Source organism: Talpa occidentalis, unplaced genomic scaffold (assembly GCF_014898055.3).
Source record: "Talpa occidentalis isolate TD23 unplaced genomic scaffold, MPIMG_talOcc4v2.1 talOcc4.8, whole genome shotgun sequence".
In the NCBI taxonomy this organism is placed as follows: domain Eukaryota; kingdom Metazoa; phylum Chordata; class Mammalia; order Eulipotyphla; family Talpidae; genus Talpa; species Talpa occidentalis.
The window spans coordinates 108674296-108688022 of record NW_023605194.1 but is presented as its reverse complement, the minus strand read 5'-3'; the positions used below and the strand labels follow the sequence as shown (position 1 = coordinate 108688022).

Sequence of the window (13727 nt, the reverse complement as noted above, 5' to 3'; positions counted from 1 at the left end):
TCTGATCTCTTTCGTATGATGTGCGTGTTCATAGATATAAAGTATGTCCCAGTTTTCTTAGGCCAGAGCATTTCTGAACAAGGAAACTGGAAACAAAGCCCTGCCTGGCCCACAAGTATATGTGTTATTTCTGAGCTGCTTTTGTATCAAGTGTATTTAAATCCCATTTTTCAAAAAGTAAAAGCTGTGTTGAGTAGCATCGATTCCCCTATGCCCCTTCCATTATGCATTAGCAATTAACTCCACTTCTCTCAGGTTGATGAATTTGAACTTGATCAATTATCTGATCGTAATTACTAGCACAGAGTGATGATTATTGCCAAAGAAATGTTCTTATTTCATTTCTCCATATATTTCGTATGTCAGGCACCGTTCATAGAGGCAGGTTTGTTTGGCTGTGGACTGTCTTGCTCTTTTGGCTTCTGGCCCCAAGGTCAAAATTCTTTTTAATTATATAGTATTTTAAATTATTGGCATGTAGCTTTGTGACCTCCAGGAGAAGGAAGGGACAGACTAGTCTTTGCTTCTGTCGTGGGCTCAGACTCTTGAGTTTCGTTTCCTCGCCCCCACTCCTGGCGGCGTGACTGCTCTGCCCTCTTATCTTGTGGCCAGCGAGCCTTCCCTTCGCATGGTGCCATTCTGCTGCATTGGCTCTTTTGCATCCTGCGTGGACGTGTATAGACTGAAGGGCTGGCTCTTGGAGCTCTGTGAGATCACCAGGAGAGCTGGGACTGCCTAACAGCACCGCAGACAGGGTGGCTTAATAGCAGGGGTTCACTTCTCCTAGTTCTGGAGACTGGACGTCTGAGATCAGGGTGTTGGCTTTTATCCGAGGACCTCGTCCTGCCAGGTCGGTGGTGTCTCTCCCCGTGTCTTCACAGGCTTTCCCGTGTCCGTGTCCTGATCCCTTTTCAAAGGTCACCAGTCATTCTGGAGTGGGGTCCACCCTGATGATCTCATTTTAGCTTAGTTGCCTCTTTTAAAGACCTCATTTCCAAGTAAGTCTCAGTCTTTCTGGGGGTTAAGACTCTAAAATGGGAATTTTGGAGTCCATGACATGTAAGCAAATGGGGTATTAGAGAAGCTTAAAAAGAGTAGGGGCAAATTGATAAAAGGCAAAAAGAAAAAAAAAAGAAGGGGAAGAAATACTCTCGTGCAAGGGATAGTGGACACTTTTGTCTTCTGTGATGGGCCTCTCCTTGCCCTCCTCTGTATGTAGCCCAGGGCACATGGCTGCTGGTGTGGGGCTTAGAGGTAAGTCTGAGGCTCAGAGAGGTTTCCTGCCCAGCCCAGGATCTGAGAACTCAGGAGGGTCAGAGCTGTCACTTGAATACAGTCCTCTAGTCCCGCACTGGTGTTCTTTCATCACCCTAGCAGGGCAGCAAGAAGAAAGTAAGCTCCCTCTGGGCGCATTCCATGGCCTTCTTGGTGTTGTGTTGTTTTGTTTTGGGAACTTTGGGGATAAGACATCTCCTTGTCAGCCAGCCATGTTCTTGTTAGCTTTAACATTTGTAGTGCAGAAAATAAACACACAGGCAGAGAAGCTGCAACTCTTTTGAGAAATAAAGATAGGAAGCCACTTTTTTTTCCTAAGTCCTTATTTTAGCGTGAAAGTTAGAAGGATAAAAGGAGTGGAGAGTAGTCCTGTGAGCTCCCACCCTCTTATTACTCGGCCTCAGCAGTTCCCAAGATTTTTTTTTACAGTTCTTCATCTATTGCTTCCTCTCTCTCTTCAAAGGAATGCAAACTAGATTACTTTCACTCCTTTCTGCATGTAAGTAAGTTTACAAATGTAGCCATTTTCTAACTTACCTTTAATGCCACTCAGTTTCCCCGATTGCTTTCTTCTTGTGATTGGTTTCCTTAGATCAGAATCTGAACAAGGCCATTACGTTCAAGACATTAAATTATATTTGACAATAAATTTTCTTGCCTTTCTGTCTTGTCTGTTACACTCAGGGACACTTTGTTTCCAGGTCTCTGCAGAGAGAGGATGCAGTGATTGGACACACATTTTATTGTATTTGGTTGCTCCTCATGGGACACAGTTTGTAAAAATAACAACAACAAACAAAACAATTACGTCTTAGTTTTGAATGCATTTCCATGGTCTTCAGGAAGCATCCAAACAATGTTTGTTTTTGTGTACTAATCACCATATTATTTTTAAAGACTAGAACTTTAAAATTAAAAAAATGTCAAGAATAAGTAAACTCAACAAACAGGAAATTGATGATCACTCTTTACAAATGCCGTTGGCATATGTGGGTGCTACTTATCAACTTATTCCATTATCATGGACTCATTACATTTTGTCCACATGCAACATTGTTTTGGGAGATTATTTTCCAGCCATAACTCATGAATACCAAGCTGCTAAAACAAGTTGGTAAACACTTGCGTTTGTCAAATGTTATTTTTATAGTCAACAGGAATGCTGCTAATGTCATTTAGTAAAGATCCTGAATGCAACTGTTGGTTGACAGCTTTTAAAATATGATTTTGTATTTTGCTAACATTTCATCTCTTCCAATAGGTATAAATGACCAAGGATTATACCGAGTTGTGGGGGTGAGTTCAAAGGTCCAGAGACTTCTGAGTATGTTGATGGGTATGCCTCTTTTCTAATCATTTTCCATGCATTGTTTGTTGATGTTCATTGACTTTGATATTTTGACTTTAATGTTTTTTAATCACGTGCAGCATACAAGGGAATCCATCTTTTAATCCTACTGCCTCGATGAGTTTTCTCCTGAGCAGAGAGAGACAGAAGTAGACTAGTGTTTACATCATCACAGATCATCAGCTCTCTCTTTCCTTCCAAAGAAATGAAAGACAGTGCAGCTCGTGAGTGCTTGCTTCTCTTGAGACAGTGGCATCCCGGCCCCTGCAATTTGCGCAGCTTCCAGATTGGCCGTCCAGAGTCTTGACAGTACATTTGGTTGGACAAGACCACTGGGACTCGCTCAGCTTTAGGGAGCTTCCCAAACTGTCATTTGACAGCAAGGGTCTGATTCTCAGGGATTCATTGGTATTCACAGTGGCTTTTTTGTAGTTTGCACCAGGCTCTCCTCCAGAACCATGCCTGCTCCATCTGTGCTGATAACACAGTGTTCTTTGGCACTGCAGACTAGAGGAAGCCAGCAAGTGAATTCATTTCATTACCCCAGACATTATGTGAATGACAAAGCGCTTTTACATTACCCACTGCTGTCAGTTCAGTGCCACCTGTAAGACACTCCACTTCTCTTCCTACCCCAGAGCAGGCTGCCTCTTGAGAAGTGATGAAAACTCATCAGGCTTGGGGGCCTGTGTGTCAAACCAATCTGTCATTATGACCTTGCTAAATATTAATTTATTTGATATCTCACTTTAATTAATCAATATTAACAATGCCCTCAGGTATGCTGTCAGTGCTTGTAAACCTGCCTGCATTTTAAGGCATTGTCGCAGAGACTCATTTTTTAGGAAGCATAAACCAAGATAAATAAAATCAGCTGACTTGTTACGGATAGGATTGCTTGTTTGGCTGTATTTGAATTAAGGATTTAATAAGCAGCAACCTTTTTTTAGCTATTAACCACAGGAAAAATTGCCCGTCATCAGTTGGAGGGCCTTGTTAGAGTACATTTGCTTTCAAGAGCTGTTTTCATTTTCTGCCTCTCTGGTTTAACTTGGGTGTGCAGCTTTGGCAGTCAGATTTTCCTTTTTACCATGAGTGGTCTCCAAATTAAATACGCTCAGGTTGCCAGGGGTTCAGTAGCAGCTGGAAGAGTTTAATGGGGCTACGGCATCTGCTTTTAGTTAATTTTAAAATTAGAAACACTTTTCATTTGCAAGATGGTGTTATAATGATGGGAGCTGGAAGACTTGTTGGTATCAGAAGGGGAGATGTGGACTGAAAGACCTACTTTGGCAGCAAATTGGTCTTAGGAATTCTAGCATTTTGTTTATCTTCTGGTTCATGTGCAAGAGAAGTTTTAACATGGATATCTCTGTGGTCACCCTGAAGGGTTAAGCTGTCTGGAAAACTGTTCTTCATCTCCTAAAACCCCACGCACACTGCGTCCTTGAACTCAGGTGGTCACTTGGAAATGTCTCAAGATAGTCCTTTACTTGAGGGTGTTTTGAAATATCTAGCCCCACAAAAATCTGTGACCTGAAAAACTGTTTTCGCTTTCCATGAGCCTCGGACCAGAGAAGTCCAAGACACAAGCGTGACACAGCCTCTTTCATGTTGCTGGCAAAGGAAATGCTGTTTTTAGTAATATCATTCAGCAAAGAAAGGAAGCTCGAGAATTGAAAATACTGACTTGTTATTTCCTTATTAAGTAATTCATTTCAGGGAGCTACACAATGGAAATTACTTAACCTTGAAATAATTCTTCGTATGAATTGAAGATTGTCAATCACAAACTTTGGATTTTATTAGCATTAGTATCATCTTTTGGTTACTTTATGCTACCAACTCATACTCTGACTCTTAGCAAAATAGATTTATTCACTGTTTCCTAATAAATGTAGGATTTCCTTAGGATGATACTTTACTTTGTCCTGATTTAGTGAGCATTGAAATTGAAATTATCTCTACCTCTTCTAAAAAGGATTTTAAGAGTTTCTGACTAGTTGTATATACATTATCTGTGAGTATTTTTTCTCTCTTTTTCCCCAGCTCTCTAGTGTTTAAAGTTACATATCTTAATGGGGAAAAGTTGGGTGAGACTGGTAAATTTTAAATTTGCTCTTTTAAATCACTTTAAAATTTGTTCTTTTAAATCACTGTCCTCTTCCATTGGTTAATTTTATCCATTTGTGGTAGTATGCAGTTATTTTTAATTACTATGCCTGCAAGTAATGTTTTTGTCAAATTTGATTTCTTAAAAGTATTCTTATTTGTAATGTCATTATCTTTGTAGAAATGAAAAATCTAATTTTTAAGTGTAAGAAAAATTTGCAAGTCATTTTGTATTTTTTTTTGACAGGAAGTTCTGTTTACTGGGTTCTTGAGAGCTCATTATTTACTATACGATTTTTCTCTTGCCTTTTTTTTTTTTGCTTAAAATTTTTTTTTAATTTAAAATACTTAAAGTATTCTTTAGATAAGCAGGTGTAAAAGTTCGTGATGATTTCTAGGAAAGACAGGGTACTTAGATCTTGCTTGTTTTCTTCACTTGTCTATTTTTTTGCAGTTTCCCCCTTCACAATTGAAATAGAGAAACCTGTTTCTAGTCTTCTTCCCTCCTCCTCTACCCTCCCACCCCTTTGTTTTCTCTTCTGTGCTTTCCACATGAAATACTAATGGTAGCTGATCATAGAAAGTTCTCACAGTAGACAAGTCATTTGCCCTCCAGGTTAGGAAGGGAGCAGAGACTGCCTGGCACTCTGGGGGGATGGGAGTTGTTAGCCTTCTTATTTGTCTAACATTTTCGAGCAGAAGTAGCAGTCATCTGGACTGCCACGAACCTTCTAGCCTTTCCCTGGACCATGCTTATTAAGTTTCTCAAAGAAAGTGCCCAACTGAGTGACTACCTTCCTTTCCAAGTCATTTTCCTTTCCAGCCCCCTTTGCTCTAACAGAAGACACATGGCGTGAGGTTGAAGTTAAAAAACCTATCTTTTAAAATAGAAACAAAATTTGGAGTAGTTGGGGAAGGAGGTAGAATCACCTAGGGAGGTGTCCTGGGGGAGTCAGGGTTTCTTAGTGAGTTGAGAGTGTTGCAGATTAATTACAGAACTGATTGGTAGATGAGAGCTGATAGAAATTAGAATTGTCATGGCTTCTTCCTTTTTGCCTGACGGGGAATGAGAACATCAGAGCAGGGGAGGGAAGCTGCAAGATCATGTGATGGTCGCTTGTACATGCTGGTGAATTTGGTGGTTATTTCTAAATCTAATTTGCAAGAAAGACTAGATGATTATATTTAATTTGGAGATAGAATCATAGAAAATAAGACTAATTTAGAAGAATTTTATTTTAAAAATATTAACATTATTTACTTAGTAGGACATCTTTTCATGTAGATTGGGGAAGAAACCGAATATAGCTAATAAATATTGATTGTTGGAGTATAAAGTGCGTTTTGAAAGATCATTCAATCATTGTGCTTCTTCAGGTACTTTAAAACAGACTAGGGCTTAGTAGAGAACCAAACACTTTGTATTTAGGTCAGGCTAGAAACTTCCAGTATTTAAACAAGTGGCCATTGGTTCTATAATTGTGAAACGTTAACCTCCAGTAAGACAATTATTTGTACCTTGGCTTGTTAATTTAGATTTTTAACTAATCTCTGTGGTTTTGTCTTTTGGTCAGAAAAGAAGCAAAATTTTTATTTGTGGTAGAACCTGTATTCTAATAGAACATGACAATGCATTTTTAAGTTTTAATTCCAAATAAGTTATAACAAATTTGCCTGATCCCAGTGCATCTACTGATTGTAAAGAACTCCTAGGCATGATTGAGTTATTTGAAAACAGTGAAAATTTAATAGAGGATTGTTACCTCAGACACTATGTAGTCATTAGTTTCTGATGTGACAGCTACATTTTATTGCATGAATTCAAAGCATGACTTATTTTTCCATAGAAGAGAGTACGGATCTCAAAATATGGAATGATAAATTAGTGGAAACTTGAAAATAAAAGATTTCCTTTAGAAGCCTCCTGGATTATAAAGTGATGATTTTCTGGTAGCAAGTTGATTGAAAATGTTATCTGACTTGTATGTTAAAATGAGATTTAAATAATTGATTTAATGAGAGAGAGAATATTCAGTTACTGAAGTAATTGGTTGGCAAAGCCTTTAGAACAGAATTATTTAGTCCTAGTTATAAAGGATTGCACCTCTAATCAGGGTGCTTAATTTGATTTCTTGAATGTATCTGTGGCTTGTCTGACAAGCTCAGTAACAAATGAGTTCTGAATTGTAGAAACTGATCAAAATGTAATCAGTGTCAATTGCCATTGTTGTAGTTTATTGCATATTGCTGTCAGTTGCTGTAATCAAGAACTGTTGAAGTGCTTTAAAAAGCCTCCAGACTTTTGAGTAATTGACTTCATATGTATGATGTTACGGCTGTGAACTAACCATCACTTCCTGTTTCAATGTTTTGTTTCCCCCCAAAGTTTGAGGATAACATTGAGTCGTCATTCAACCTTTCTCATGCCCAAGCCAAAAACTTTTGAAGTGGCCTCTGTGACTTAATGTGCTGGGCCTATTTTGACAGGTTTTTCTTTTTCATGCCTTTTGAGAGGAAATACTAACAAGATGTTTCCTTGCCTCTGTAGACAAGTACAGGGTAAGGGAGGAAAACGCCCCAAAGGAGCTAGATTTTTTTCTTTTTGGTCTTAGTTGATACATCATTCTGGAGTGAGGGAGATCCGGTGTTTCTGTTAGGTACCTTATGTTCCCCCTTACATGATGGGAGCGCATGAACCTGGCAAGTTTGCACTGGTGGTTTGCCGGCTTGCACGGGAACCCTTTGACTGAGCCTCCCTTTGAGTAGGTGCCACCACCTTCCAGCCACTCAGCTGTGGTAATTACCTGCTCATTTAGTAATTTCTGAAACCCGTAGACATTCCTGATTTGCTGTGCTCTCAGTAGTTCTGGGAGAGCATTTACATTCCCTCTCTATCCTGCAGATGAAGATGTGAAATTCACATAGCTTTGGAACTGACTTGTGCGGTCAGGATTGAGGGGTGGGTAGGGCTAATTTAAGCCCAGCTTGGTGACTCCACACCACACCACACCCCAACCTCTGCCACAGCCCAGTGTGGTGGCCCAGCCTTACGGGATCAAAGCTGCCATCATGCTGGTGCTGGCCTTCCCCACCATCCTTTGCTTTTTCATTTTGCTCAGGATTGACATTTTCCACTCCAGCACTTACTGTCTCTGTTCCCCGCTCAGCCACAGGTCTCTTACTTTAGAACTTACTAGCTATTTGAAAGGGCATTAGGAATAAATACCTTATAACCACACTTTTCAGACAAAGAATTCTAGCTTAATTTAGAAGGAGTGTCAGGAGTGCTCCGCAGAGACTTCCAGTAAACATTTCCTGGCGGGGTGTGTAAATTACAGTGTTAACGTGGGAGCTCCACATAAATGACTTTTTAGGTTTGCGTCATCGTGTTTCTAATTTGGTGGATCATGTATTAATTTTCGGAAAGCTAATTTGATGAGTACGAATCTTAGGAGTGTTGGACCACACTTACCCCTCTTCTTGCCATTTTGTCATAAAAGGGGCTGGTTGTTTCCTGTTAGGACACAGAGCCGTGGCCACAGACACAGCACAGACCAGAGTGGCACCTTCACTAAGAATCACGACAATCTCTGTGCGTGGTTTGCACTTGGGAATATTGAAGTGCTGTGCTGTGTCCCAGCTGCCTCCGCCCAGCCCAGTCCTTTCCTCCTTAATTTGATCCCCATTACAGGTTTTTTTAAGTGCTAGAAATGGCTAATAATAGAACATGATTTATACTGTTACAAGAAATTGTATAGAATGTTTTCATAAGAAACCACAGAATGAATTTTTTGTGGTTTGGCCATTGAAAAATGGAAGTTTTGTGAGCCAGTCAAGAGGACCTCGGGATGTCGAAGGTCTTAAATGTTTTTCCTTTGTGTCTTGCTCTAGATGTAAAGACATGCAATGAGGTGGACCTGGAGAATTCCATCGACTGGGAAGTGAAAACAATAACAAGCGCCCTGAAGCAGTACTTGAGGTAAGCTCCCCTCAGTAACAGAGGAGCGGACAGTCTGAATGTCAAACACACAACAGATGCCAACTTGGCACCTGAGTCTTGATCGTTCAGTTACACTTTATTAAAGAGAAGTACATTTAGGGTGTATGTTCCAGGATGTGAGGTAATTACTAGGCGAACATCACCTGTTGTGAAGTAAATTGCAACGGAACAGAATGGGAATCGACTTGGGTTTTGAAGTCATCATTGTAGACATTTTAGGCATTAAATGCTAAGAAACAGCAAGTATGTTTCTAATATTGAAGCCACTAAATCTTTTATTTATGTTTTAGGATAAAATAAAGATATGTTTACCTTACACTTTAGCCACTTGAACTTACAGGCTTATAATGATAACATCTGTAAATACGCAGCTATTTGAGAGATGTTTCCAAGGCGAGGTTTTAAGATAAACTTAAGTTTCGCATTTATTACAGGAACGGTTTAGCACTAGAGTTCAACAAATAGCTCAGTATGTCTGAGTCATTACCCATTCTTTAAAAAAGAAAGGGATTTAATGATAAAGTGCTTGAGGTTAGATGAAAACACATGCACAGAGTGAAAAAGGAGAGAAAGACGGAAAAAACCCACAGCTGTACTCAAGCTCTGGTTCTCGTGGGGCTTTCATTCTCGGGTGGCCAAGATCGGTGGAGAGGGTGCTAATAGCATCTGGGGGCTGCAGTGCAGGGATGGGCTGGTAAAGTCATTACAGCGCAGACGGCAGCCCGCCCTTCCCCCCACAAGTCCACTGTGGCAGAGGTCGCCTCTTGGTAAGATGACGAAGGGGCGGATGGGTGAGTCGTGCAACAACGTAATGAACCTCTCAGGTTAACCTGCCCAGCCAAGAATGCTGCCGCTCCTGGAGGGAGTTAAACCCCAATGCACAGTTTGGTGAACTCCTGCTGGTGCGACTGGAGAAATTGACAAGGGTGATTCAGTGATCGGTGGGAAACTTAGGGCCCAGTCCAGTGCTTTTGCAATAAATTGCATCTCCCCTCCCCCACCTTTTGTTACACATGGTTCGTTCTTTCTGTGGGGGAATTAGTCTGTAAACTAGAGGATCTTTTTATTCAGTATGTACAATTTCTTCTTGGTTCCTGATACTTTCTGAAGCTAATTGCTTGTAGTCCCTGGTCTCGTGTTGCTTTCTTGGCCTTTATCACTCACTGCCTCGCATCATCCTCCTGAATGCCACTTAGATGCAAACGTTGCCTGTAGAACATTAGGAGATGCTATTATTTATATTACTTCGCTCCTAACAACATCCACATTCTGCTTGAATGTGATAAAGTGGTTCTCGTCAAATGGCAGATGCCTTGGGAGATTTGAACTTGAGGCTGCTGTTCTTTTCCACTAACATTATTTTTAGCAACTGAAAATGCCGTAATTAAGACATAGTTGACACTTTCTCTGCTGATGCACCAAAATGAGAGAAAACCAAGTTTTTCGTTCCCTTCATTTCGACTGTAAGTTTATATTCCAAGCTAATGCTTTGTGTCAGCGCAGTGGTCAAGAGCATGGTCTCAAAAGCCAGTGTCCTGGGTTCGAATCCCATCTCTGCCATGAAGCCTTATATGGCTATTCTCACCAAAAAACCCCAAATAACAAAAAACAAATTGCTCTTGAATTTGTCTCACTGCAAGTGACCCAGGTACCTCGTTGGAGGAAAGTATTGCCAACCCCCCAAACACAAAACTAAAACAAGAAGCAGAACCTCCGAAAGAGGGGGAGGCACATGGATACTGCATCTTGCTTTTCTCTTCTACTGACTTCAGGCAGTTTCCCCCCCTAACTTTCAGTGTTTTACAAGACTGAATACCAGGTTTCCTGTCTGTTTGGATCAGACCATAATTTTGATTTCCAGCAATGTGTGTATTATAGCAGTTTCCCATTGTGAGGGGACAAATGAGTAGCTTTGTGATGTTTTAAGTAAAATGATTTTACCTGGAGGAAAATGATTTTACCTGGAGCAGGACTTCCGGGGAAGAAAATGCCACATCAGGTTAACTATTATGATTTATAGCCCCAAACTCTATCACAGAGGATGGCGAAGGAGAACTAACTCACAAAGATGATGGGTGGAAACTTGACAGGTACAGTGACTTGGATGAGTAAATTTTGTATGGGGAACTTGTCATTTTTATTACTGCTTCCCTAACATTAACGATATTTAATACTTATTGTTTATGCTGCATTGCCCGGTTAGACATATGGCAATGATATAAGCAGCTTGTAGAAGATATTTAGATACAAATTCATTTTTATTGGAAAAGAAATGCTCTCTGTGGTTTTCTGAAGGCTTCTCATTTCCCCTTTTCTTTTCAACACTCTTTAATTTCTGCCAGGCCACCATTCGCCTTCTTTGCTACTTGCTGCTTGTACATAGTTTGAAACAAAACCCCACAGGTTTACTCTTTTGATGGCCCCTTCTCTCTCTTTACTTAGGCTGTGGTATAATTGATTTCATTTTGCTCTTTCAATGAGAGTGTAGGGATGGCAGGGCAGAGGCAAGGGGAGAGGAAATAACACAACCACTTTTCTTCCCTAATGCTCTAAATTTAGTGACTGTGTCTGTGGTTACCATGCATGAGTCTGTGTGTGTGCACCCAGGATCTTAAATTGTATGTAGCAATTTACCTCTAAATCCATCTTCCACCTATTTGATTTGCTTTTTAATTAATACACAATAGATTGCACATATTTACAGTGTGCCTGTGTAAGTCTGACGTGTACGTTTGTAAAGACAGCAGCATAATCAAGACAGTGAACCTACCCTCACACCCACAATTCCTTATGCTTTCTGTGATGATATATTAAATTTTGCATTTGCTATAATTCCGTATGCATAAAATTTTTAAATATTTGGGGTCTTTTTTTGAAATCAGTTTTTATTTTAGGCAACATTAGGTTTCAAGGTGCAGAATACTTCAACATCTGTCTGTACTTCATCCTGATCACCACCAGAATCTAGTTTCCGTCCATCACTGTATAGTCAGCACCCCCTGTCATTTTACCCAGCCCCACCCCCTCCCCCTCTGGTGTGCACCAGTCTGTTCTCTGTATCTAGAATCTTTGTTTTGTTTGGTCCTTTGCTTCATTACTTTATATTCTACACCTCATGAAGTCATACAGTATTGTCTTTATCTTTCTCTGTCAAGTTATTTCACTTAGTACGATCTCCTCAAAGTCTCGCCAGCCAGTGGCAAGACTTTTATCTTTTTTAAAAAGAAACAAAGAAACCAACTGAGTAGTATTTCTGTGTGTGTGTATGTGTGTGTGTTTATACCACATTTTCTTTATCGACTGGCTCATTGATGGACGATTAGGTTATTTCCATATCTGTGTCCTTGGTTCTTCCGTTGAGCATAATTAGAAATTCACTAATGTTGTGGCATATACTAATAGTTCCTTCTTTCTTGTTATTAGCTAGTGTTGCATTGTATTATCACAATTTTAACATTTATCCATTTACCTCTTGATGAATATTTGGGTTGTTTGGTAGCTTCTGGCCACTATAAATAAAGTTACTAAAAGTCTCTGTGCACAAATCTTTCAGTGAACCCAGGTTTTCATTTCTCTTGGGTAAATCCTACAAATGCAGTGTCTGGATCCTATGGGAGGTGTATTTTTTTTTTTTTTAGAGGCATATATTTTTATTTATTTGTTTATTTATTTGTTTGTTTATACAAGCACTGGGTACAGTCAGAAGCGTGGGAGGGTGAGAGAATTCACCAGAGCCAGAGCGGGGAGCAGAGCAGGCAGAAGGACCAAAGTACACTGCTGAGGGGAGCAGCGGGTGGCAGGAGAGGTCTGCGCACCATGTGGTACCCTCCTCTGGTGGCTGGGGAGCAGCCGGGGATCGATCCGGCGCCACAGAGGCCACGAGGAGCTTCGCAACCCAGCGCTCAACCACTGCGCCACCGGGGAGGCCCTGGGAGGTGTATTTTTAACTTTCTGAGAAACTGACAGATTTTTCTGAGGTGGTTTTATTTCTTTACATCCCTACCAACATTGTAGCAGAGTGGCGATTCCTCTGCATCCCTGCCAACTCTTGATAAGTCAGTCTTCTTAATTTTAGCCCTTTAAATGGTGAATGGAAATATTTTATTGTGCTTTTAATTTGTACTTCTGCGGTGATCAATATGTTAAATGTTACTTTTTGTCCTTGTTTGTCATTAGTGTATCTTCTTGGGTGAAGTTTCTATGTAGGTCTTACATGCAGTTCAAAAAATTGGGTTGTTTTTGTATCTTGATAATTCTTCATTTATTTCGAATGTAAGTCCTTTCTCACATAAATGCTTTGCAAATGTTTTCTTTAAGCTGTGGTTTGTCTTTTCATTCTCTTGATAGTTTCTTTCACAAAGCAGTTAGTTTTCTTTTTATGGACTGTACTTTTGGTGATGTATCAAGAAATCTTTGCCTAGTTCAAAGATACAGGAGTGTTTGTTTTATATTTTCTTCTAGAGGTTTTACAATTTAAGGTTTTAACACAGATCTGATACCTGTTTTCAGTTAATTTTTACATCAGATATCAGGTTTGGATCCAAATTCATCTTTGTGTGTCAATGTCTGGTTCTAGGACAGTTGTGGGAAGAACTCTTTCTCTGAATTCTCTTTTGAGATGATGATGATCATACTGTGATCATGCTTTCTTTTTTTTTTTTTTTTTGGTACTAGTGTATGGAATACATTGCTTTTTTTTTTTAAATATTAAGACAATTTTGCATCTCTTTAACAAACTCGGTCACAATGTGTATTATCCTTTTATTTATCTTTATTTAGAATACTTGCATCCATGCCCAGGAGTGCTATTGGTTAGTACTTTCTTGTTTAATTTTGGTGCCAGGATAATGGTGGCCTCAAAGAATGAGTTAGATTTAGTCCTTCATTATTTCTATAAGAATTTGTATAGAATTGGTATTACTGCCGCCTTAATTGTTTGGTAGAATTCACCAGTGAAGTCATGTGGGCATCTAGTTTTCTTACTGGGAAGAT

The 13727-nt window shown here is 39.8% G+C and overlaps 1 protein-coding gene across 7 annotated transcripts in view; it reads left to right on the top strand.

Annotated features, from left to right (window-relative positions):
- The window catches only part of ARHGAP10 (Rho GTPase activating protein 10), a 253278-nt gene that overhangs the window by 161485 nt on the left and 78066 nt on the right, over positions 1–13727 (top strand). For 6 of the 7 annotated variants that reach the window (XM_054690272.1, XM_054690274.1, XM_054690273.1 and 3 more), the window contains 2 exons: positions 2537–2611; positions 8627–8714. In XM_054690272.1, coding sequence (XP_054546247.1) covers positions 2537–2611; positions 8627–8714 — 163 coding nt within the window. The remainder of the gene's footprint in view (positions 1–2536; positions 2612–8626; positions 8715–13727) is intronic. The other variant, XM_054690276.1, reaches the window with a different exon arrangement.